The 25,920-nt window shown below is 41.8% G+C and overlaps 2 protein-coding genes across 5 annotated transcripts; one reads left to right on the top strand and one right to left on the bottom strand.

Moving 5' to 3' along the window:
- Positions 1-484: 484 nt before the first annotated feature.
- On the bottom strand, positions 485-11,386 carry arl14ep (ADP-ribosylation factor-like 14 effector protein). Of its 4 annotated transcripts, XM_031848177.1 has the most exons (7): positions 11,187-11,386; positions 10,096-10,291; positions 9,886-10,014; positions 9,169-9,329; positions 8,460-8,972; positions 7,691-8,230; positions 5,659-5,893 (listed from the first exon to the last, which is right to left on the bottom strand). In XM_031848177.1, the coding sequence occupies exons 1-7, from the start codon at positions 11,255-11,257 to the stop codon at positions 5,875-5,877; spliced, it is 1,629 nt and encodes a 542-aa protein (XP_031704037.1). In that variant the 5' UTR covers positions 11,258-11,386; the 3' UTR covers positions 5,659-5,874. The 4 variants fall into 4 exon arrangements, with proteins under 4 accessions (XP_031704040.1, XP_031704037.1, XP_031704039.1 ...); XM_031848179.1 differs by lacking the exon at positions 7,691-8,230 and having other exon boundaries at positions 5,662-5,893; XM_031848176.1 differs by lacking the exon at positions 5,659-5,893 and having other exon boundaries at positions 7,454-8,230.
- Positions 11,387-11,851: 465 nt separating this feature from the next.
- Positions 11,852-25,287, top strand: nr1h3 (nuclear receptor subfamily 1, group H, member 3). Its single transcript, XM_031848665.1, is given in 12 exon segments — positions 11,852-12,112; positions 14,355-14,558; positions 16,683-16,765; positions 17,079-17,217; positions 17,219-17,322; positions 18,589-18,855; positions 18,950-19,155; positions 20,435-20,614; positions 20,889-20,988; positions 21,296-21,409; positions 21,595-21,689; positions 21,962-25,287. Coding segments are annotated over 10 exon segments (1,395 nt in total). The 5' UTR covers positions 11,852-12,112; positions 14,355-14,558; positions 16,683-16,722; the 3' UTR covers positions 22,109-25,287.
- The last annotated feature ends 633 nt before the right edge of the window (positions 25,288-25,920 follow it).

The raw sequence follows: 25,920 nt of genomic DNA, 5'->3' as shown, positions 1-25,920 counted from the left end.
CTATTTGCAAGATGAATAAGACATTTTCAGGCAACCAAAATGTTACAATTATCTTTCATGAACTGAAAACACACCGTGAAAGGGTTAAAGTTGCAAGACGAAAACACGGACAACTCCGTGACCGGACAACGCCTTGGTAGCAACCTGTCAAGACTTGACTTGAAACTAGAGATTGAGACCATAAACTCATGTTTACAATGTTTACTGAGGTAATAAATCAAGAGAGAAGTAGAGTCATTTTCTCATAGACTTCTATACAACCAGAGGAGTCGCCCCCTGGTGGTCAGTAGAGAGAATGCAGCTTTAAGCTACTTCAGCATTGGCTTCACTTTTCCGACCTTTCTGACACGGAAAAAGCAAACGTCTCTCTCTAGAGCCAGTGTTTGGTTTGTCCGTTCTGGGCTACTGTAGAAACATGACGGCCAGCTCTGTTAAGAGACAGAGTCTGTATATAAATCCAAACGGCTCATTCTATGGTGACAAAAACAGACCGATTTTTAAATTCAGGTGATTATCCACTAAAGAAAACATACTGAGAATTATTATTAATTCCACGGTATTGCTTTAAGAACCAGAGCTGCAGCCCTCCACTCAAGCAACCTGTCATTTATTCATTGCTTTGTGTTCGCAAATGTAATTATGTGGCTTTTTAACAAGACTAAGAATCTGCCGCCATGCTAGCAGCTCTGAGGCTTAACTTTGGCACAGCGGTGCTTTAACATGTGCACATTGACTATTCTATCATGACTATCATACAACTTTAGTCACATACTTTAGTGGACGAGGTAATATTTGGGCCTGATGGTGGCGCTCTATAGAAAGCTACAATCCAGCCTATGGGGAACATATATTGGGTATTCTTCATGACATTCCGTCCAATAGTTGTTGAGATATTTCAGTGTGGACCGAAGTGATTGACTGACCGAACCAGAACATAATATATTCACTGTTTAAAGTCAACTGCTTCATGAGCAAAATGTCCTGATGTTGCTGCTGCTTAATATTCCCACCAGCAGCCAGTATATGAGAGAGAGTGGGCGTCATTTAAATCCTGATATCTGGAGCATCTCCTGCTCACAGAGCTGAGAATAAATACTTGAACTTGAACTTAGATCGGAGTTTGGAACAAAAATTCGGCTGCTGTGATGAATGACTTGTTGGCATCGACTCGCTCTCATCGACTTGGTTTTTATAAATATTAATAAGCTTCATTTGTATGTGGCTCCTTTTAAAATGAGCTATGAAACGCATTATGAAGACTTTACTGGATAAGAAAACATAGCAACCAGAACAGCACTCCCTAAAGTTACTGAAACATGTTTGTGATTGCTACGGTAAACTGACTGCACACCACATTACATGCCCTTTCTCCCCACAGTTCAGATTTGGCAGGACCATGCTCGTCAGACACTGGACCTGAGCTCAAGGACAGCAGGGTGTGTATAAATGAGATCTGCAACTCTTTCTTTAGCCAGCGTGATGAACTGCTGTGTCATGCTGCTTGTCTATTTCCTTTGGTCAGTGTGTGTGTGTGGTGGTGGGGGGAGTAAGGTCCACTTGTGTGTCCAGTCTGTGATAAACGGGGGAAAAAAAGACCCTAATGGAAATAAAAACGAATGACATTTTAAAAGGACGACTCTACCGTCGCTGTAATTAAAAGGCCTCTCTAGTGTCGCTTTAGTACAACGCACATGATGGAATGAAGGGTGTTGCTGTCATTTAGGAGGGATTACCTTCCCCGACACCACCGTCTATACGACCCAACACCTCACTAAAGGACACTTTAATTCCTCCCGATTCATTCTGTTGATTTAACTCAGCAGCTCCTGAAGTTGGAACTGGTCGTGCTTAGCCTTCAACCCTCAGATCTTGCTGAGCTTTTATTCTTTTTAAGTGCCAAAACCATTACAAAAAACAACTATGGCTTCTTCTGCAGTTATCTTTAAGCGTTTTTCTTTCTTCCAGATTAACAGTTGTGACTGTGATGAGCAGACCCCGAAGAGGTTTGGAGATATAGCAAGAATGGGGATTTGGGGAAAGGGTTGAAAACCCGGGGACAGTTTCTTTCCTCCACATTGTTATGATACTCTGCTCAGAACTACATTTAGATTGAATTAATCTCGTTAACCAACCATGGGCCTAATGGGAAACCATAGCCTTCAAAATACAATCCTACAGAATTGATGTAATCAGATGTTCAATATATTCGAGCTATTTTGTTCCTTCCTCATCTAGTTGTACATTAACTACCGATTCCCTACTTATGGAATAATCCGAAAATATTAAAGTATCTCTCTATGTAATGGGCTCCCTACTGCGCCCCCTATGGTCAGCTGCGGTAATGGACGGACCAGCACATCCAAGGATTCGATACATTTTTCAGTTTTATTGAATATGAACAAAAACAACCTCCTCCGCAGATGTTTAATGCAGACACTAAACATAAGACACTAAACTTAAGACACAAAACATTTTTTTAACTGGAGAAAAATATATATATATAAAAAAAAACTTTAACAGGAAGTTTCACAAGAGCACATCCAACATTCAGCAGAATAGCTTTCTACCACAGGCAGTGTCTGTCTTTGTAAATCCTGATAAATAGCAGTGACCATCGTGGGAGATTCTTTTGAATGAAGTTTACTAAACAGCAAACTTGTTCCGGATGATCTCTCCGCCCTCCACCTCCACCTGCTCGTAGAGCCACTTCCTGTCGCAGCGGCACTCCACCCCGCACTTGCGCGAGCCGCAGTCGGGGCAGGGGTAGAAGCAGCCCATGCAGTCCACGTCCAGACAGTCACACATGTCCTTGTTGTTGGAGAGCAGCCGGCCTTTGTTGTCGTACACTCTGCTCTTGGCCCCGACGGTCTGTCTGCGGGCACGAGAACAAACACCGACATTACTTTTGAGTTTTATTTAAAGCCGCCGACGACGGTTAATATCACTCACTGAGGGATGGAAACCTGGGGACAGTTTCGGTTTTTCACATCATTATGAAACAATCCTCAAATTCAGAATTCATGAAGCTCATGAAGCAACCCAGGGCCTAGAGGAAAACCACACCGTCTGAAAGCTCAGGTTAGGAAGTTATTCCAGCTGTTTTGTCAGAAAGTGGAGTGCCGACGTCATCATCTAGTCCTACATTAACTAATGAGTCCCTACGTATTATGAGTCCCAGAATTCAGCTCAGAATTCGGCTCAGAATTCAAACCTTTGGGAGACAACAGAGGCCACCTGTACCGTTGAACTCGACAGGTCGTTTAAACGTCTTCTCTACTGCGCCCCTAAGGCCAGATGTAGAAAGAAGTAGAAACAACAACATCTTGACATATGTCACCAATTTTGGGAAAACTTTTGTTTCTTAAAACGTACCAATCGATCATTACCTGCTGCTGGAAACACAATGTGTTTGACAGATTGCTATTCTTTAGGAGACAACACGCTAGCTGAGATAGTTGCACGTGGAAGCTGAGCATTAAGTTGTATGTGGGCTAAGAGATAGACGACTCTCTCTATTCTGGTGAGTGACGTCAACAGGCTTTTTAAAAAACAGAACCCCCGCGAAGCAGCCGGCCCAGACTCAGTCTCCCCCTCCACCCTGAAGCATTGTGCTGATCAGCTGTCTCCGGTGTTCACAGACATCTTCAACACCTCCCTGGAGACATGCCACGTATCGGCCTGCTTCAAGCACGCAGCACGTGAAGCTGGGAAAGCACGTCTCAGCCTCTCGGACCATCGGCACCGGTCCCCCCCCCCAAGGTTGCGTTCTTTCCCCTCTGCTCTTCTCCCTGTACACCAACAGCTGCACCTCCAGTCACTAGTCCGTCAAGCTCCTGGAGTTTGCGGATGACACCACCCTCATTGGACTCATCTCTGGTGGAGATGAGGTCAGCCTCAAGGACCCTGAAGCGAGCAAGAAAGATTGTAGGCGACCCCTCTCACCCTGGACATGAACTGTTCGTGCCCCTTCCATCTGGTGGGAGGCTGCGGTCCATCAGGACCAAGACCTCACGCCACACGAACAGTTTCTTAACAAAGCCCGGGACCCCCACTGACTCTGTCATCCCCAGGACAATTTCCTACTGGTCACTCCCCTGCACATCCCTATGTTTCTCTATTCAAACACACTCGACACTTTTAACATTTCACTTGTTTACAGTCCTGTTTGTTGTGCACTTTATTTTATATTCTATTGTAAATTTTAATATGTTTCTATTTCTTGCATTGTTGTTTAATGTTGTTATGCACCACCCGCCATAAGAAATTCCTTGTAGGTGCAAACTTCGTTGGCAATAAACGGTTCTGATTCCGTTTTATTCTGTTTCTTTAAACTGCCAGAAATTAGAGAATAGTAGAGAAATGTATAAATCTCAAATGATTTTTTTCTGTTTCACAAGAAGGTGGAGTGACGGCCACATTACAAAAGAAGAAGCACATTTACCGCTTTGGCTCAACAATCATTCTCACAAACCGAACTAGGACAAGGACACACATTCACTGAAGAGCAGAAAACTGTCAAGAAATGCTGCTCCCATACAATTCAGCAGAGCTACAGAGAGAATATATATATATACACACACACCTGTCCATCAGCTGTTTACCTCCGCGGCCTCCTCGTCCACCCTGTGACAGAACAAACAAAGTACATTTTATAGCCAACAATCATCCCAACAATAGTTTTCTACATCGTTAATCACAAGAAGAAAAAATGCATTTGCTCACGAGACCTTTGCATACACATACTAAAGAGTATCTCTCTGCAACCACAAGGTCTATTTGAATAATTTTGGTGTTATAATAAAGGGAACACTTGTGAGATTTCAGTTCAGATGTGTAAAAAAAATAATCTCTTTTAAACGATGCAGCTGCAGGTCTAAACCTCTCCCAAATCACAGCACAATATGTGAACAGTCTCTCTGCAAAGTTTGACTTTGATAAAGTGAAGCAGAACAAAATTAGAGCAGTTTTAGTACAGAGAGGTCAGGCGAGGTTTCCAAAATGGGCATTTGGGCATCATGTGTGCCATTTGAATTTTCTCATGGACCAAACTATATATATTTCACTTGTATATTACTAATGGTGTTCAATACATCCAAATACATATTTTCCCCATTCAAAAAACAACCACACAAACCAACTGAATGTTTCATCCAAATGGAAGAGATTTAATTTGAGCAAACTGTAAACATTTGTAACAATACAAACTGTAAAAACAAAAAGGTAAAACCAACAAACTATTTACATCATTTAGGTCTTGTGGCTGAAGGCCTTTGTCTGGGTGGGGTCCATCAGGAAGTTATTGTCCATCAGCTGGAAGCAGTTCTTTTTGGAGGTGAGGCTGAGAGGAACCTTACACTTCCTGCAACAAGTGGATGTCTTCACCCTCAGCATTCCAACATCGTGGCACCGCTTGCAATACTTCCTGACCCTTGTTTCCTCACTGTCGAAAAACATGGGCATGCAAGTGGTGGAGGGGGAGGTGGTAGGTGAGGGGGGGCGGGGGCTGAGCCTTCAGCAAACTCCAGCATCAGTCGGTCGTACTCGGCAGTGTTCCTTTTTTTGTCGTTTTCCTCGTCCTCTTATGGGTCACTGAGGTAAAGTGACCACATGACACGGGACCGCTTTGAGTCCATTTTGTGGTCACTTCACCTCAGTGACCTAAAAGAGGACGAGGAAAACGACAAAAAAAACTGGAAGTTGTACGGCCATTTCTTCCTCCAGTATCTGACCTGTGGTGGACCGTCACAAAGCCAGTGAAAAGGATGACGGCGAGGAATGTGTAGAAGTCCTTCATCGTGAGCACTTCCCAGGTGAATTTTATTGTGGACGTGTTGGCCGTGGGGCACTTGAAGGTTCTGGGACTCTGGCAAGAGGTTACTCGGAATCCTCATCACTGTAAACCCAAATGTGGAAGAAACATAAATACAGTTGTGTGAAAAAGTGTTTGCCCCCTTCCTGATTTCTTATTTGTTTGTCACACAAATTTAAATATTAGACAAAGATAACACAAGTAAACACAAAATGCAGTTTTTAAATGAAGGTTTTTATTATTAAGGGGGAAAAAAATCCAAACCCACATGGCCCTGTGTGAAAAAGTGATTGCCCCCTAAACCTAATAACTGGTTGGGCCACCCTTAGCAGCAACAACTGCAATCAAGTGTTTGCAATAACTGGCAATGAGTCTTTTCCAGCGCTGTAGAGGAATTTTGTCCCACTCATCTTTGCAGAATTGTTGTAATTCAGCCACATTGGAGGGTTTTCGAGCATGAACCGCGTTTTTAAGGTCATGCCACAGCATCTCAATCGGATCAGGTCGGGACTTTGACTAGGCCACTCCAAAGTCTTCATTTTGTTTTTCTTAAGCCATTCAGAGGTAGACTTGCTGGTGTGTTTTGGATCATTGTCCTGCTGCAGAACCCAAGTGCGCTTCAGCTTGAGGTCACGAACAGTTGGCCGGACATTCTCCTTCAGGATTTTTTGGTAGACGGCAGAATTCATGGTTCCATTTACCACAGCAAGTCTTCCAGGTCCTGAAGCAGCAAAACAGCCCCAGAACATCACACTACCATCACCATATTTTACTGTTGGTATGATGTTCCTTTTCTGAAATGCCGTGTTGCTTTTACGCCAGATGTAATGGGACATACACCTTCCAAAAAGTTCAACTTTTGTCTCGTCAGTCCACAGAGTATTTTCCCAAAAGTCTTGGGGATCATCAAGATGTTTTCTGGCAAAACTGAGACGAGCCTTTATGTTCAGCAGTGGTTTTCATCTTGGAACTCTGCCATGCAGGCCATTTTTGCCCAGTCTCTTTCTTATGGTGGAGTCATGAACACTGACCTTAATTGAGGCAAGCGAGGCCTGCAGTTCTTTGGATGTTGTTCTGGGGTCTTTTGTGACCTCTTGGATGAGTCGTCGCTGCGCTCTTGGGGTAATTTTGGTCGGCCGGCCACTCCTGGCCGGCGAAATGTTTTCGCCATTTGTGGATAATGGCTCTCACTGTGGTTTGCTGGAGTCCCAAAGCTTTAGAAATGGCTTTGTAACCTTTTCCAGACTGATAGATCTCAATTACTTTGTTTCTCATTTGTTCCCGAAATTCTTTGGATCGCAGCATGATGTCTAGCTTTTGAGGATCTTTTGGTCTACCTCACTTTGTCAGGCAGGTCCTATTTAAGTGATTTCTTGATTGAGAACAGGTGTGGCAGTAATCAGGCCTTGGTGTGGCTAGAGAAATTGAACTCAGCTTTCCAAAGATGTGATAAACCACAGTTAATTTATGTTTTAACAGGGGGGGCAATCACTTTTTCACACAGGGCCATGTAGGTTTGGATTTTTTTTTCCCCTTAATAATAAAAACCTTAATTTAAAAACTTCATTTTGTGTTTACTTGTGTTATCTTTGTCTAATATTTAAATTTGTTTGATGATCTGAAACATTTAAGTGTGACAAACATGCAAAAAAATAAGAAATCAGGAAGGGAGCAAACACTTTTTCACACAACTGTATATGCAGTCAGTGGTCTGGTTCTGAAATTGTAATACATGTAAACATAGATGCAGTGCAGTGCCCATGTATTGCTGATCTGGAGAAACTGTTTACCACATGGACACACACACACACACACACACAAAATTCGATACCAATAAATCAATAAAATCGATAAATATAACATTTATAAGACAATCCATACCTTTCCGAATATGGAATACGGTAATCCGATTCACTACTGGTGTCGTGTAGTGTAGTGTCGGGATGCACCAGATCCTCGTCATCGGACGATGAATCACTCGGACAAAGGAAGCTCCCAGGGTCGTCCTCCAGTATTCGGAGATCCTCCGGAGTCACCTTTTTCTTTGGTTCATGGTTCGTCATCTTTCTCAAAATAAATTCCTGGCGGACATCAGGTTTGATCCACTGCTCCTCCTGCTGCTCCTCCTCCTGCTGCGCCTCCTCCTCACTCTCTGTAGAAGCCAACCTACTTTTTCCACGCTTGGTAGCTGGAGCAGAAGTCCCCAGAGAGGGGCGTTCTCTCTTCCGCTGAGTGGTCGGGGGAGGTGCTGCTGGGTCCGACTGAGGTGCTAACGACTGGGTGTGTAGAGTCGTGGGGGGAGGAGATGCTGCTGGGCCTGGCTGAGGGTGTGAAAGTCCTGGAGCCAATTGTGGACGTGTTGTCTGTTGGGCACTTGAAGGTTCTGGGACTCTGGCAAGAGGTTCCTCGTAATCCTCATCACTGTAAACCCAAATGTGGAAGAAACATAAATATAGGCATTCAGTGGTCTGGTTCTGAAATTGTAATACATGTAAACATAGATGCAGTGCCCATGTATTGCTGATCTGGAGAAACTGTTCACCACATGGACACACACACACACACACACACACGCGCACACACACACACGAAGCTAGATAGATATAAAATTCGACACCAATAAATATAACATTTATAAGACAATCCATACCTTTCCGAATATGGAATACGGTAATCCGATTCACTACTGGTGTCGTGTAGTGTAGTATCGGGATGCACCAGATCCTCGTCATCTGACGATGAATCACTCGGACAAAGGGGGTTCCCAGGGTCGTCCTCCAGTATTTTCAGGACTTCCTCCGGAGTCAACTTTGTCTTTGGTTCTTGTTTCGACATCTTTCTCAAAATATATTCCTGGCGGGCATCAGGTTTGATCCACTCCTCCTCCTCACTCTCTGTAGAAGCCAACCTACATTTTCCACGCTTGGTAGCTGGAGCAGAAGTTCCCAGAGAGGAGTGTCCTCTCTTCCGCTGAGTGGTCGGGGGAGGTGCTGCTGGGTCCGACTGAGGTGCTAACGACTGGGTGTGTAGAGTCGTGGGGGGAGGAGATGCTGCTGGGCCTGGCTGAGGATGTGAAAGTCCTGGAGCCAATTGTGGACGTGTTCTCTGTTGGGCACTTGAAGGTTCTGGGACTCTGGCAAGAGGTTCCTCGTTATCCTCATCACTGTAAACCCAAATGTGGGAGAAACATAAATATATGCATTCAGTGGTCTGGTTCTGAAATTGTAATACATGTAAACATAGATGCAGTGCAGTGCCCATATTGCTGATCTGGAGAAACTGTTCACCACACGGACACACACACGGACACACACACACCAATAAATCGATAAATATAACATTTATAAGACAATCCATACCTTTCCGATGATGGAAGACGATAATCCGATTCACTACTGGTGTCGTGTGTAGTGTCGGGATGCACCAGATCCTCGTCATCAGACGATGAATCAATCGGACAAATGAGGTACACAGGGTCGTCCTCCGGAGCGGAATTTTGTTTTGGTCCTTGTTTCGACATCTTTCTCAAAATAAATTCCAACAAAGTAGTGAAAAATCAACCGTAGAAGTTAGACACACGACGCTAAAACAAGCTGATGCTGTGCGTTATAGGTCCCAGTGCGTGATGGCAATTTTCGTCTCGCAGGCTGCTTTTAAATACGCGCGACTATATCTCTGCAACGGATTGGTCGATCTGAGTGAATAACACCTCATTTGAATCGTTAGAGCCAATCAAATTTAGCTATACCGACAAAAATGAGATCAGAATCAGCCGTTCTATGGGCAGTGCAGGCTGTGACACGCGGCGATTCTAAGTATCCAGTTCAACGAGGCTGGTGAATGGTGTCGCTCTGACTGACTCCAGTGATGCATCTGACAATACTTTACTTTTAAATTCTAATAAATCACCGCAATCTGAGCAATAAATTTATATTTTACTCTGATATAATAAATCATATACCCCATATATAAAAATATTAACAAGTTACCCTTGAAAAAGTAATTAGCATAATAACTTAAAAAGTTTTACCCAATATGATGTACCTACAGTGCAGAGAACGTAACAGAAAACTCACCCTCATTCCTCCTCGTTTGTCTCTGCGCAGACTGATGGCCTCTCTCGCTTTGTCTCTGTCTGCTTGTGTCGCTACTGGATTCACCACATTCGTCTCCTTTGGTATCACCCCTCGTTTACGAAGCTCAATCTGGGGGAATATTCAGTTATAGAGTCGCTTCACATGAGATAAAACAGGATGACTGTTAGAAAGGAATAGTTTATACAACACCTTTGATGAATCCTGCCCCTGGCTGAAAATGGTGGGCACCGCATCCTCCCGCAGAAACTGTTTGCCGTTGTAGTCCCTGAAGCAATCGGCCCTGAAGTGCTCCGAGCAGAGGCATGTGTTGGCGGTCGGGTTGAAGTTCTTCATCCCCAGGCTGTTTACCCATTTGCCGGCGAGCTGAGGTTTGCTGAGGGGGAACCTTACGCACAGAAGAGAGGAGACGGTTTCTAACCAGGATGCATGATTACGATCACACTTTTTAACACAACAGTGAACAGCCTGATGGGAAACCAAAGAAGATGAAAACCAACACATATTAAACGCTGTGTATTTTCTTGCACCAAGACACAGCCGTGGGGAGGGAAAACCAGGCTTTATCAGAGATCAGAAACGGTTATATTGCCAGTAGTCAAGGTACTAGTTCTGCAAAGAATAATGTGTATAACGTAGTTACATATAGAAGGAATTTGGCTTGGTGATTGGTGCGTGAGAGTAAACATAGTGCAATAGTAAAAGACATAACTTAAAAATATGATACAATAAAACTTGATAAACAAATTAAGAGTATGTTTAAACAAGTATGGTATTATGTATATATATGTATTTGTCTTGATCTAGATGTTTTCCACATCTATAAATTGACTGAGAAAGCTCTTTGTAACCATGTAAATAGAACAAAGCATATCGTCAGGCTAGTTTAAGACTTAAGAACACGTGGTACAATTCAGTAGAGCTGCAACATGCGATCTTATGTGTTATTTGTATTTTCCTAAATAAATTAAACTCGTTCATTTGTGGTAAGACTGTTATCTGCTAACCTATATATATTTGCAAACGCACATTATAACGTAACTGTGCATTTAAGCCCAATTTAGTCAAAAGATAAAGTGCGTTTTAAGATAAACACATGTTTGAGGTCAGTTAGCGTTAGCTCGGAGTGTTAGCTAGTTATAACATCGAGGAACAACTTGTTTCAATGTTGCCTGAAAGAGGAGATATCGTCACTTAAAGTAGCGTAAACGCTACGTTATTCGTGTTGTTTATTTTGTTCACTTTAAATGAAGCTAAAATGAAAACGTTGGTGAAAAACTTACCTGTAAAATCGGAATTCCGACCCTTTGACAAACGTATTGTTGCACCCTATAGCAGCACAGATGACCGGCATGGCGTCGTTTTTTGACGAAACTGTACAATAATGCAGTCTCAAACAATAAACAATGCAGAAAGAACCGCGACGGTGAAAAAAGTGGCGGTTTGTGTTCTGTCCAACTTATTCTTCTTCTTCCTATTTGTGTCCAACTTCTTCTTCGGCGAAGATAAAAATGTACTTCCGCTACCAACTTCCGGTTCTTTCTCTGAAGATCCGCCCTCGAGCGTCGGTTCAGGAGAAAAAGAGGTGTAACTGCGAATAACTGTGAGCGTTATATATTTCAGAGCTTTAAACAATATCATAGATGAAACTACCCAACCTATTGCGATAATAATCCAATAATATAATATGTAAGAATAATGACAGGGACCATTCTTTATTTATTATATCGTTGGATAGCTCACATCTGCAGAGTTAGATTTACCCTATTTGCCTCCAAAATGAAGTGGAGTAGATGTATAAAGTACCATAAAATGGAAATACACAAGTAAAGTACAGGTACCTCAAACTTGTACTTAAGTTTAGTAACGTTAATTGAGTAAAATTAAGCAATTACATTCCTGCACTGCCAGCTACCTGCAAGACTAAACACTGGGCCCTAAACCCTCAAGGAACAAAATCAGCTTCCTGTTGCGCGAGCCGCTGGACCACGTGATATATAACTACGCTGGCTGGCTAGCGAGCTAACATGCTAGCTCCCGTTGTCAGAGTCGTTGTCAACAGCCACAAACGGACGGATTAGCACACCCGCAACTAACAAGTAATTGCAAACTCGCGGAGTCTCGAAGTCTCCGGCAAGTTAATCAATGTTGCCCCTTCAGTCGGTAGCCATTAGCGCGATATTGAGTTAGCTAAGCTAACGTTTGCTAGGTAAGTTAGCTGTTAAACTTGTTTAAAGGGTGTTTCTTTTTGAGTGCGGGGGTGTTTGGCTAACGGCCTTGTTTTGGATTTGACTTTGACTTTGAAGCTAATCTCAATTTAACATCCACTTGTACGGTTTATACATCAGCAATGTTTGAAGGCTAACCTGGTAACGTTACGTTTGATTGTTGTTGCCGTTAGCTAGCTTATTGTTTGTCGGTTAGCTTTCATTACGACTGGTTTATCTCTCTCTCTCTCTCTCTCTATATATATATATATATATATATATATAATGTTAGCACCAAGTCTGTGGCCTAAACTACAAGCTTGTATCAGCAGTGTCAATTTAAAACTTTGCCAAATGTGTTTAAGTTGCGACATGCTGGTTCAAGTGTTTAGTTGCATAACACGATTGCGAAATGAGCTTAAACTAGCTTAAATAAGTAGCCACCGAGGCTAACTGTAAATTAGCTAGTTTGGCCCAGACTGTGTGTTTGGTTTTCACATCTTGTTGCAGCGTATTTTTGTCCCTGGTCCACCTACACGGGTGGTTTCACTTAAATAGTCCTCTGTGTTGGCGTGTGTTTTTTCACCTGTTGTCAGTGCAGTTTGATTTAATCATTTTTTAGTAGTGTGGTCACTTCCCATAGTTCCCAGCACAGCTCCTCCCAGTGTTAACCTGAGCAGAGTCTACAGTCAGAAGAAGTGAAATCATCTGGGTGGGTCTGCAAGACCTTTAAATAACTGAGTGCACTTCTTCTTCTTCCATCACTATGTTTGTGGGAACTTTGACTCGTTCTGAAACCTGCGACTCCTGAAAACACTGACTCTTTGCTTTCACACCAAGTAGTTGCTGAGTAAGGTTGTCCATTTTTTACTTTAGGGTAACATCCGTTGGTCCTTTTTTGAGAATTTTTAGAAAGGGACATTTCCTACGCAGTCATGCTGTCTGTACTTGTACACTGATGCTTGGTTTTTACTGCATTTATGAACACAGCTTTCTCACAATCACTCTGTAACCCGCCAACATGGATCTGACGGTGACAGTGTTGACAGTGCCAAAGTTAAATGTTAAAATCGGTTATTTATTCCAACCTGGAGTCCTAAACTCAAAGGCAATCTGTAAAAACATCTGGAAGACTCAGAAAACCATCACACATTCTCATTTGAGGAGCTGGAACCAGTCCTTTTTGCTATTGATTGAGTAATTGTTTCAGCAATTGTTGCTAAATCATCTGAACTTTGTCTTTTATATTTACATTTGCTTGTGTAATAAGTTATCTATTTTGGGGTGTCGGCAAGATTGTGGCACATAAATATAGTTGAATTATACAAACTTAGGTTTGATTCGTTAAGATAGAACTAGTAAGATTAAAAACTGCTTCTCTCTCTTAAGCTAGATGCTAAAATGTAATATTTGACTTTAGAAGATTATTATGAGTAAACCAGGTGCATTAGGAGTGTTGTGGCATTTTGTAACATACTATACATGTAGACCATATACTGTACAGAACATGTCAGTGACGACTGTATGAGTAATAACACGAGGTTGAGAAAAGGTGTTGGATATTTAAAAAGAGGTTTGGGTATAATTCAGTGCTTTATTGATTTGGTTGGTGCGTTCATTTCATTTCCAGCTCTCCAGGAAAACATGCTCATGGACAAAGGTGACTGGATGATAAGATGCAGGGGACATTGGACTTGTACAGAGAGATCAGCGTGGAGATGACACGGGGTTATAGGCAGAGTAGATTTACGACCAAAGAATGTGAATTCACCCAATAAAACTCGATACCTTTAGAGTGCCGGACCTATTGTGTCTGTGAAACGGACTCCAGAGGTTGTTTTAAGATAAATCAAAACAGCTTTGACTTATGATCCGCTACGCTGACATGACTTTTTGATGTATTGATTTGTGGTTTGTCTATGTCTAAATATTGGATTTGTTCTAAATCTCGCCAAATGTTTTATTGTTTTGGTAAGAAAGGCTTTGAATGGTATCAACCTTTGCTTCGGGGACCACAATGTTTAATTTTAAAACAACTGGAGAAAAGATGTGGTCATCTTTGGGAGGCTGTTTGAGTAAAACGGGCTGTTTAAAATGTTCAAAGAGGGGAAAAAAAGTGTGGAGCACCACAGCGCTCTGGGGATTTAAGAGCATCGCAAATGACCAATAGTAACCTCTGGTGTTCCCGCTCTCGCCCTCCCTCCCTTCTCTGTTTTCCCTCCTGTCTCCCATTGGGCACTGCAGAAAGGGACTCATCTTCTTCCCTACTCATTGTCTTCAAGATATCGAGTCATTACATTTCCGCCCAATAAGTCACGGGGGTTTTGGCATCCTCGAGGCTCATCGGGCAAAGCGAGTCCTCCATCAGCGAGGGAGTATCGACAGCCTGAGGTTGAGGACTCTGCTGGGCGGGATGGATCGACGATAAGTAAGACGTCAACTTCAGAGGTAAGGTCAGTCCAACTCTCTGCTTGTCACAGAGTCACCGTCGCAAATTAGTTTGAGCTTAATGAGGCGTGGTATCACAATGTTGTCCTGTAGATTGTGTGTTATCTGGAGCAAAGGGGCTTCTAATAGGCTGTTTTTTTATATGTAAATGTATAGGCTGTTATTGAAAAATCCTGGTAGATTTTGATCCTTCTTTGCAGCAAATTTGTGACATTTCTGCATCATGCTGATATTGATATTTTAAAGGCAAACATAGTTAAGGATGCAAAGATTTGTCTTTTTCAGTCCCAATAGTGATACCTGATCTTTGGGTATCGATCAGATGTTTAATCAATACGCTGTGGAAGGAAACATCAGGCTTGACTTCAACATTGCTTTCCTAACTTTGGAAAACAAATGATAGATATAGATTAATAGATTAATTTAACTTTATTTATTCTTGATATAATAAATCGTACAGCAGCAAAAAATAGGAATTACATTCTAAGTTTAAACCTTTTTAATTCAGCAACAGATTGGTCTCAACTGAAGCAGGAGTTATTATTCCAGTATAGACACCGATGAAGTATATAAACAGAATAAAATAAATCCTCCCCATTGTCAGCGATATCTGATATTGGTCCATGAACATAGTTTATCGTCGTCATACTTTGTGTGAAATCTTTCATCTTGGACGGCTGCAACAACAACAACCGCTTCACTGCTTTACTGTAGTTTTATCAGCGAGGCTTTGAAAATGACTTTCGTCTCCGCTATCGTGGCCTCTTCATGTGTTGTGTTTTTATTGTAGGTAATAGAGACATTCATCATATTGTGTCATATCTAATCACAGTTCATTTACTTTCTTTTGTCTGTCTAGTGGTGACTTTGATTTCATGATTTTTGTTGCGACTGTCCCGAGTTATCTTACCGGCAACTTTTTCTTCTAATACTTTTACTTTAATACTAAGTTTCAGATATCGCTACCGGACTTTTGAGTTCCACAGTTGACGGAGCAGTTGGCATATTTAAATTGTTAGTAATTAGAGAGATTTTGGGTAAATCATATCTCGTATATTTGTGACGAAGAAGTGACATCACAAACGGTTGCGTAATACAAAGTTTGTTGTTGGTTCCCTCTCCGTCTCACATGAAACGAGTGGGACCACGCGCAAGAAGCTCATTAGGTGACAGTCGTAGTGATGGACGGACATTAGCAGACCACATTACGTCGTGCATTTTGAAGGCTAAATTCTAATAGATGGATTAATTACCTCCTGCATCCCTGAACTCATTCGTAGTCTGTCAGATTACAGACATTTAGGAAAACAAGGTAAGAAGAAACAAGTCTGTTTAGTAGAATGTTTCAGACGGTCTAAATGTTTTTAATACTTTATATTTAATTAGCATTTAGTACAAAAGTGGTGTCTAGCAGAGGCAGCAGGACCTCTCACACACAGTCTCAACATCTTTTCTTCTATGCTGTTTACATTGTTTTGCACAATATATTTGGCTGAAACCTCTGTTTCAAATGGATATATATATATATATCAGAAACACTTCTAAGTTTAACGCAGTACTGTTCAAAAAGCATCACCAACTACAGCCTCTGAAATGACCATAAAGTTGAGATCTGCCCTAAAACATTAAAACCTTCTTTAAAGTTGTATTTATTGCAGGATTTCTGTATTAGAATGCATCATTTTTAATTAGCTTGACCTGATAAACTGGCAATGAAGTTGTCATAACAAGTAAAGCATTTATATTATATCACATAATCATTTTTATTTGTCTTTATTTTTAAACTGGGGTTTCCGTCTCGCAGGCTGGTGAAGAATAGCCAGGAATCATGCCTGTGTGTGTTTTGCTGACTCAGTTTCCTGAAATGCACCCGTATGGTGCACATGACTAACTTTCATTTCTGCTTCTGCAGCCAGTCGGCTTTCATGTACACACATCCTAGATCTCAGTTGACTATAAGACTTGATATCCGAGCTCTGTCTAAGAACTGCGTTGTGCTGTTTAACCTCCTGTTATGTGATGTAATATACCTACATCTGTTCTGGATGTATGCATACAGTGTCAGGAGGTTCACATTCCTTTCCTGTTTATCACCCTTTTATGATTGTTCCTTTTGTTGCACAGGTGCACGTTGATTTCGTAATGACAAGCTGCTGTGCAGAAGATGTCCACGCTGTCTGTGACTGATATCCCAGATGTTGGTCATGGTAAGAGGAACCACTTCTCTATCAGTCGTGTGTGTGTGTGTGTGTGTGTGTGTTTAAGACCACGCATGGGTGTCTTAAATGCATCCATATGTGAGAGGAATGCTTTGATTTCTCAAGCCTTTCAAACAAAAGAGCGCTTTCAGCAGAAACTCATGACTATAAGCTCCACAAAAGTAGTGTTTACCCCGTGACTATTGCATTATATCGTATGCGTGTTGTGTTGTTTCCCAGCTTTTGGCTCATGAACGTTTGTTTTGGACACCTGTCCCTGTTGAGTTACAGTTTTTGAATGTGTTTGTGTGTCCTCCATCAGATGAGAGGAAGGTGTTTGTCGGGACCTCTGAGCTGCAGCTGGACTGCATGGTTGAGGAGAGCGACCGAAGCGCCGCAATGAAGCAGGACGGCCCGCTGTCGCTGGCTGACCTCTCCCTGCCAGAAGACCTCCCCTCCCCCCCCCCACAACGGCCTGCCGCTGACTGACATGAGAAGCCCTCTGCCGGTAGAGCCGAGCGACATTAAGCCGGAACCATCGGCAGGCGACACACCTGGCAGCTTAGGTGAGAGAAAAGTGCACACGGCTGAAATGTTTCTTTCCACAACCGACATTAAATCCGGCCGCCGGGATTGAAAAGCATTGTTTTCTTCAGACAATCACCAAAACACAGTTTATCACAGTCAGTGGCTTTAATAGAACAACGCAATTTCTGTCAGATTTTCATCTTTCCGACTCTCCTTGAACACATCATGTGACCAACGCTTCCGTCAGAAAAAGCAGCCAAAATGAAGCTTAAAAATGTCTCATTTAACATCTCGCCCCAAATAAACCGTTTGTGGTAACCAGATCCTGTAAGAAGGGTTAAAGGTTGTAAAAATGTGAATAGCTCAATATACATAAAGCACATAGAGCCACCATTCTCTTCCATTTAATTCTTTGATAAATGTGTCGTACTGCACAAAAGACATTTCTGACATTTCTCTCCTTCTAGCCGTGATGATTCTGTTTCCATAGAGGTTTTAACTTAAGACCACAGAAAGAGAAAATGTGACCGGAGCAGGGAAAAAAACGCCCCGAAACTGCTTTGGGGTGTAGAGGGTCAACGAAATATCACACATCCTTTTTTGTGGGAGTGTCCAGTTTCATATGTGGAAAAACAGGTAGTCACTACCATCAATCATCATTTAGGGACAGCTGGACACCACTGCATGTGTCAGCATTCTGAAAATGAATACAGAAGAAAAAGCTACATTTGACTTTTGGTTAAATGGTGATCATTGAACCGGTGGGACAGCTTCCACAGACGAGACTCGGCAGTATTTCTTTCTGTTGACTTGCTCATATTTTGGCCCTTTGTAATGCTACAGTTGTACTTATTATCTGTTGGGTTATTGTAGTTCCATTTCTTTTGAATCTCTTTAAAATAATCTTAATTGCAGATTTTCAAATGAATTTGAATGTTTACACAGTTAGTATTAGTTGGTCAGATACACCTGAACAACATAATGCGGTCCTATCTATGAGCCCTTATTCTTATTTTTATAAAACTTATGCATCTTAATATGGGGGTGAACAAAATATATTTTGTAATGAACTTTAAGTATATTATCTATTGAATGTTTTGCGTTGAGGGTTGTCTGTAGCTGATCTGTGCTTTGATTGGACGCCTGGAACAACTTATCTGTTCCTCATTCAAATAAGAGAAGACGAGCAGACGCTGCCGATGCTCCGAATAGCCCTCCGTGTAAACGCTGCTGCCTCAGAGAGTTGTGACTGAACTAGTTGTAGGTTCCTAACGTGGTCTGTCACCTCTTATTCTACTGTGCAGATGGTCAGCCGGTGAAGAGAAAGAAGGGTCCCGCGCCCAAAATGCTGGGCAATGAGGTGTGCAGCGTGTGCGGCGACAAGGCCTCCGGTTTCCACTACAACGTGCTGAGCTGCGAGGGCTGCAAGGGCTTCTTTCGACGCAGCGTCATCAAAAGCGCCCAGTACACCTGCAAGAACAACGGCCGCTGCGAGATGGACATGTACATGCGGCGCAAGTGCCAGCAGTGCCGCCTGCGCAAGTGTCGGGAGGCGGGCATGCTGGAGCAGTGTGAGTGTGGAGAGAATTCAGACTCTCACTGCATCGTAGCCCCGAGTGTAAAAAAAAAAAGGAACTTCCCATTAACTCCTCTTTTCACCTGCAGGTGTGCTCTCCGAGGAACAAATCCGACTGAAGAAAATGAAGAAGCACCACGAGGACGAAACGGCCCGCACGTCCACGGTGGTCACGCCGACGCCGCCGCAGGAAATGGTCTCGCTGGCTCCACAGCAGCAGGAGATGATCGAGAAGCTGGTGGCCATGCAGAAGCAGTGCAACAAGAGGTCGTTCCTCGACCGACCGAAAGTGACCGTGAGTGAGCGTCACAGAGGAGACATTGAGGAGCGTGTTTTGATCGTTTTTATTGCTCCAACTAATTGCTGAATTCTGTCAGCCTACTTGGAGACGAGGCCAAAGAAATCAAACATGAAAACCTTAAGAATGAAGGTTGTGCCCCGAAACTTCTGCTGTTTTTTTTAAGCTACAGTTGGTAATCTTGAGAAACTAGCAAGAGTACGCTAGATTTAAAAAAATCATCCAAAAGAAAACCCAGCCCAGTGTTGCCAACTCTTTTCTAACTAAGTAGCTAGCGGCACTAGCTCCAAAAGTTGCCAAATATAGCATGAAAAATGCCAACTCAAAACTGACAGACTGTCCCTTCAGGCCTCCAAAGCCACTCCCCCAAAATCATCAATATGAATTGTAAAAGTGTAGTATTGAGCGTGAACAATGGACATGACTATTGTTTGCTGTTGGCAGCTTGTGGAAGATTCCGGCAATGAGTGCAGAGGCAGAATATGCACAGCAGGGCAGCTAATGATTGGACGGGCTTTTTTTCTTTTTGTTTGTCAAAGCAAATGATTGATGTAATTTGCATTTCAACAAAAATATAAAGAATGTTTTTAAAAGATTATCAACAGTGCCTTTTAAGAGGCTGGACCTATGAAGAACTTTGTACTCTTGTACACAATTTAATCATAAACTTGTAGGTTGTATAGATATGTTTTATAGATATGAGGTTGTATAGATAAAGGGATGAGATAGGAGTTAGGATTTTATAAATACTTCTTCTCTAATCCTAAGATTAGGATTGGACTTTATTTATATTTGACAAAATGTTGTTTCTAGAGCAGCAAAGTCACTATATAGAGTCTGCAATAGATCACTAGAATCAAAACTAAAGTCAATGAAATATATCATATTCCTGAGTGAAGATTATAAATAATAAACGCAGACATCCGTCCTTCCTCCTGTCTCTGGCTTTGGTTCGTAACAATCGGCTATTAGCCGAGCTAGCATGCTGTGCTGTAAACATAGACTGCAGACAGAGCAGAATAAAGTATCACTTTCTTCATGTTGACATGTTGATGCTGGTTGAACAGATGTATTGATAAAGTATCGGCCGGTACCCAGAGAGTCAGGGACGTCTGTCGTCAATTTCTGGTAAAACCGGACTTGATTTGAGCATCTCTGCAATCCAGGTTAAACCTGAACTATGTGTGTGTCTCTCTGTGGGAAGTGTTTACGCCGTGCTAACTAAGTCATATATACATGTTTTTTTTTTTTTTTTTTGTGTGTGTGAATCTGACAGCCGTGGCCACAGAGTCAGGACCCGCAGAACCGTGAAGTGCGTCAGCAGCGGTTCGCCCACTTCACCGAGCTCGCGATCATGTCGGTCCAGGAGATCGTGGACTTCGCTAAGCAGCTTCCTGGTTTCCTGGAGCTCACGAGGGAGGACCAGATCGCTCTGCTGAAGACGTCAACCATTGAGGTTTGTCTTCACTTACCGTGCGAAATGCAGGAAGTTGAACAACGGCCTTATTTTTAAATATGTTTGTATGGTCTTTAATTGCAGTTTCAGCATATTTTGCTCTCAGGCAAAATATGTTCATACTACATTTAGGAATCGATAGCACTGATGGACATTCTACTCCTCAGCAATGCTGTTTGGAAAGCTTAGTTGCTTCCTGCATGATTTTGACAATATCAAATATCCGTTTGTCTTATTTTATCTGTGTGTTAATATTCCACTCTGTCTGTCTCAGATTATGCTGCTGGAGACATCTCGGCGGTACAACCCTGCTATTGATAGCATTACGTTCCTGAAGGACTTCAGCTACAATAAGGAAGATTTCGCCAAAGCAGGTACATTCACTTGTTTCTGCCCGTCAGAGGTTTATGAAATATGAACATCTGGAAGCACTTGATTGCCTGTATTTCACCTGTCTTACGTGCTGTTTAAATTTAGCCAAGTTCAAATGTTTTATATTCAAAGTGTCCCTAAACTATTGCAACAACTATTCAGTCACCATCGGATATTAAATACAACATATGTAACTCATAAATACTGTGTGTAGCTTTGACAATAATATATGTTTAATACAGCAAAAGAAATGCGTTTACTTCTTTAAAGTGACTTCTAGTGTCCTTGTTCTTCCTCTCACCTCCTCAGGGCTTCAGTTTGAGTTCATCAACCCCATCTTTGAGTTCTCTAAAGGAATGAACGACCTGCATCTGGACGAGGCAGAATATGCGCTGCTCATTGCCATCAACATCTTTTCTGCAGGTCAGAATTCCTAAACTACACAAACATGCAGTGAATCCTCAAAGTGAGAATGTATTTAGAGTAAAACAACCCTCCTTATCAAGTCTTTAAGGGTGTTCACTGTCGCATTATCATAAAGTATGAACCGTATTTTACCAAAACAGTCCGTAACAGAAGTGTCTGTCTGGTTTAAAAACTCTGTTCAGATCGGCCAAATGTGCAGGATCACGATCTGGTGGAGCGGCTGCAGCAACCCTACGTGGACGCGCTGCGCTCTTACATCATGATCAAGAGACCAAATGTGAGTTTACGTAACCTCTTCTCTTGTGACCGACGGTGTGTCAGCATAACCTGGTTGTCGTCACTATGGAAGGCACATTGGGTCAGGGCCGGGGGGGTTGAAGCGTTACCAGATCAGTTGTTTGCTTCATGAAAAAGGCATTTTGGAGAAACGGTTCTACTGTAATGCAGCTGTTAGGTGGAAGTGACTTAACTGAAAACAGAGCTACAGGCCAGCATTAAGTCATTCCTGCTGAGGTGATATTTTTAAACCTGTTTTGATGGTTCCCTCAGGATCATTTGATGTTTCCTCGCATGCTGATGAAGCTGGTGAGCCTCCGTACGCTGAGCAGCGTGCACTCGGAGCAGGTCTTTGCCCTTCGCCTCCAGGACAAGAAGCTTCCCCCGCTGCTCTCTGAAATCTGGGACGTCAACGAGTGACATGACCCCCCCCCCCCCCCACCCGATGTCACGCTCTCTTTGAGGCCTGAGACGAACGCGGCATTCCAGCAGGAACACTGACTCCTCTCTGCCCGCGTGGTCGGGGATCGGTTATAGCAGTGAGATTGTTTGGTTTTTCTCTCGTGGGAGGAAGAGGAGGAGGAGGAGGAGGAAGAAGAGGAGGAGAGCATCGTCGCCCCTTTGCTCTCAGACAGACTGCTAAATGTTTTTTTGTGTTCACGAGGAGAAACATGAACACCTAGTTGTCTTTGAGCCTTTTTGTTGTCTTTACGTTCGTGTAGATGCTGACACGATTATGGCGATATTAAATACCAGCATAATGAGGCTCTTTAGCCAGTTTGATTTAATATCTGTTGAAAGTTCTATACACGTCCTCTCACGGTTATAATCTGAGCAGGTGTTGGCTCCAACGTCAGGATCACAGCTGCACAGTCAGGTGAAATAGGAATAGATATATTTTATTTTTTTGCAGTCGTGCAATAGGTGGAGATGGATGCAGAGTTGAGCAGACGCGCGCGCACACACACACACACACACGCACACACACACCGGTGCTGTTCACTTTGTTGACGTTGGGTATAGTGGTAGGCCATCTGGTTGGTAGTGTGCATTGTGATATGGCAGCAGATAGTCTGTGTTCCTGTTCAGAAGCTTGGTGTAGTGCTCAGGTAAAGTAATGTGAAGTCCACCTCTGGGAGTTGGAGGCTTCTTTGATTCCCATTTGAATACTTTAGTGCATAAGGGGGGGCTCTTTTGGTCATTTATAAACACCCATTAACTTTCATGTAAATTGTATATTTATTATATAGAGCACACACACAGGTTGTACAATCACATACATACAACTCTTTAGACTGTGCCCTCATTAAGAGGACACTGACGATGAGACAAAATCCTTCTTTCACACACAGCACCGGAACCGTGAGATCGGTGATACTAACAAGTCTTAAACGTTGGTTAAAAACAGGACGTCACGCTACCATCTCTGTGACCCTCCAAATATATAAGAAATCCATCCTGACAGTTGTATTTATGAATCAAAACAGAAAGAATCGCCTCTATTATCACCTTATTTGTCATTAACGTGTATGTGAGATGTACTTTTTATTCATTTCATTGCAAAGCAGTTTATATTTAGATATTTTTTTTTCAGTTTTTTTTTTTTCACCACTAGCATTTTAAAGGTGTGCGAAATGTATCGACAACATCCACATAGCTTGAGCAGGATGTAGAGGACGTGACAGCCTTTTATTTTTGATAATAGACCGCGTGAATGACACTGAGGGGAACGATCGGGATCTAAAGTATCGTACTGAACACAGACCGCTTTAACTGCTCAGATTTAGGGGAAAAAAATGTACCAAAATCTCTATTAACGGGGAGCAGAGAACGGTGGATGAGTAGAAACATTACAATATTGAGTTATAATAAAGTCTATAACTACAGAGATGTAGGTGTTCGTACTCGTGCTGTGTTTCTCGATGCGTTCGCCTGTTGCAGTGTGAACTTGAAATGCTTAATGGATGATAAAGAAATGTCGACGCAAATTCATAATTGTCAAGTTTATTTATTTTTAGGGCTGAAAACCAGACGACATAATGCTTGAAGTAGCTTCACGAGCGGTCTGTGCAGTTCCAGGTGTCAGCGTTTAAAATGTCACACAAAGAAAATCAAGCATTATACTGTATTTTATATAATAAATTATACAATTTAGTTTGGTTTTTTAATTCATAAAGTTGCATTTAACAGCCAACCTTTTTACAGCCGAAGTGGAACATTAATTGAAATGTAAATAGACACGAGCTACTCCACTATAATAACAGCCAGGCGTAGTTTTGATTTCATCCCAATTAATTGTTTTGATCATTTTAATTTCTATCTTCTTTTCTTTCTCTCTTCATCCAAGAATATGTCTGTATTACATATTTTTGTTTCATTTAACGACCTTTTGTGGATCTCACAAATGGTCTAATCATTCAATTTTTTTTTTTATTGCCAATTTAAAATAATTTCTCCACAGCAGACATTTAGTCTTTCAAACCCAGTCTTAGGAATACTGCAGCACTGCTAATGCAACTTTAATAACGGTCACAGCATAAATTGTTGAGTCAACATTAACGGCCTTGGTTGTGTTTAAGAGATTTTAATTTGATTTACTGCTTCCTTGTGCATCAGCGTATCTGATCTCTGACGAAACACCCGGTGAGCTTCACCGGTTGGTTGGTTGAATGAACACAAAGGATGTTTTTCTTCCTCATTCTTTATTGTATTAACAGCGGTCACAGAAACAATAGTAACCAGAGCGTTCGTCCTTCCTCTTCCTAAACGGATGGAGAAAAAAAAAAAATGGCTGACAAAAGGCTTCTGTTTATGAAAAGGCAACACGAGGAGCTCAGGTTTCATTCCCGTCTTCAGCTGTGTGGGAAATCATTTGCCTGAATTAAAAGTCGAGCTTGATTCTAGTAAAGATCGCGCAGAAGAGTTTCTGGAGGCTGGACGGCATAACAGACATTTTGTGACCGTGTATTATGTCGAGACGCTTTTTAATTATTTCATTACTTTTTATTGACACTCAATAAATGATTTTGTTATAGATTTTCTTACATCCCTCTAACCCTTAAATTATGTATTTAATTGTGTTTTTTTTTTGTGACGGGTCAATCAATATGAAAAGAAGCAGAATAATCAGAGTGCAGCATTTTGAGACCATAAGTGATTGTTTTTTGTCATTTCTTTTGGGTTTCTTTTTAAATTAAATGTGTTTTTTTCTGCTTGCAGGTTATCTCTAGCCAAACACTAACCATTAAGTTGAACAAAAAGGATCTTCTGTATTATTGGGGTGTATTTTTCCACAGTATGAATCCCAGGTCTCCTGACCGTGGAATCATTTAGTCATTTCTGTGATCAAACAAGCAAAAACAAAAGCCCGCCTCTTTCTTTCGTGAGTGTTCATGTTCTGTTAAATCTGTCGGTATCAAAGGTTAATGGTTCTGTATATACTGTAATTGTCATCTCTGATCTCATTTACGTCCCGTCGTCAAAGGGTGACACTGTAAACATTGTTGATGTATAGAAATGCAAACCTATTTTAATACTCGTAACTCATGAAGACCTGTTTTGTATGTACAGTATAAATTAAAGCTATGCTGTAGTGCTGATGTCTTTGGTTTTATTGACGTTGATGCTCAGGGACTCAAATCAGACCTCAGTGATTGTCCACATGTACTCGGCTTTATTTCGTATCTAAACGGGACACCATCCTGTCTCACTTCATTTGCTATTTTTTATTTGTCCGTAACTCAAGAATTGATACGCTAATTTGAGATTATTATGTCACTAGATTACATAGGGGCCCTATTTTATATAATTATTTGGAATTGTAACCTATTTATTATGGATGGTGTACGAAATTTGTATACCAGCGTCTCAAAACCGATACTAGTATAAATATAGCTAGTAATTCAACAGCTCAGGGCCCCAAAAAGGCTTTGCAAAACTGTTTTTACTGATTATTGAGGAAACAATTGCAACCACAGACACACTAGTCCCTGTAGAGTCTGCATTCTTCTCAATTTTTTTGTTAGGTTTGTTTGTTTTCTTCCACACCAAAACTTTACCAGAGTTCCCATTTAGGGTTGTGTGGTGCAATAGAAAGAATTTGGAGAGTTTGAGATTTAGGGGGATTTTAGGATCAGGAAAAAACATTTTATGGTCCCTTTACCAAAATAATACCAGTATCTTTTAGATTATAGATTCAACTGTATTGATGTTGCACAGTACAAATACTGAGA

The sequence above is a fragment of the Anarrhichthys ocellatus genome, unplaced genomic scaffold, assembly GCF_004355925.1.
Source record: "Anarrhichthys ocellatus isolate YVR2014 unplaced genomic scaffold, GSC_Weel_1.0 scaffold8, whole genome shotgun sequence".
NCBI classification, from domain to species: Eukaryota; Metazoa; Chordata; class Actinopteri; order Perciformes; family Anarhichadidae; genus Anarrhichthys; species Anarrhichthys ocellatus.
Note: the sequence above shows the minus strand (reverse complement) of the source record. Positions and strands in the feature narration are given on the sequence as shown.

Bases quoted from the DNA above. Each gene is read 5' to 3' on its own strand.
- arl14ep (XM_031848176.1), bottom strand. From the start codon at position 11,257: ATGCCGGTCATCTGTGCTGCTATAGGGTGCAACAATACGTTTGTCAAA. The intron at 9,330-9,885 runs GTGAGTTTTCTG...ATTTTGAGAAAG, and splicing joins ACAAACGAGGAGGAATGAGG to ATGTCGAAACAAGGACCAAA. The intron at 8,973-9,168 runs GTATGGATTGTC...TTGGGTTTACAG, and splicing joins CGTCTTCCATCATCGGAAAG to TGATGAGGATAACGAGGAAC.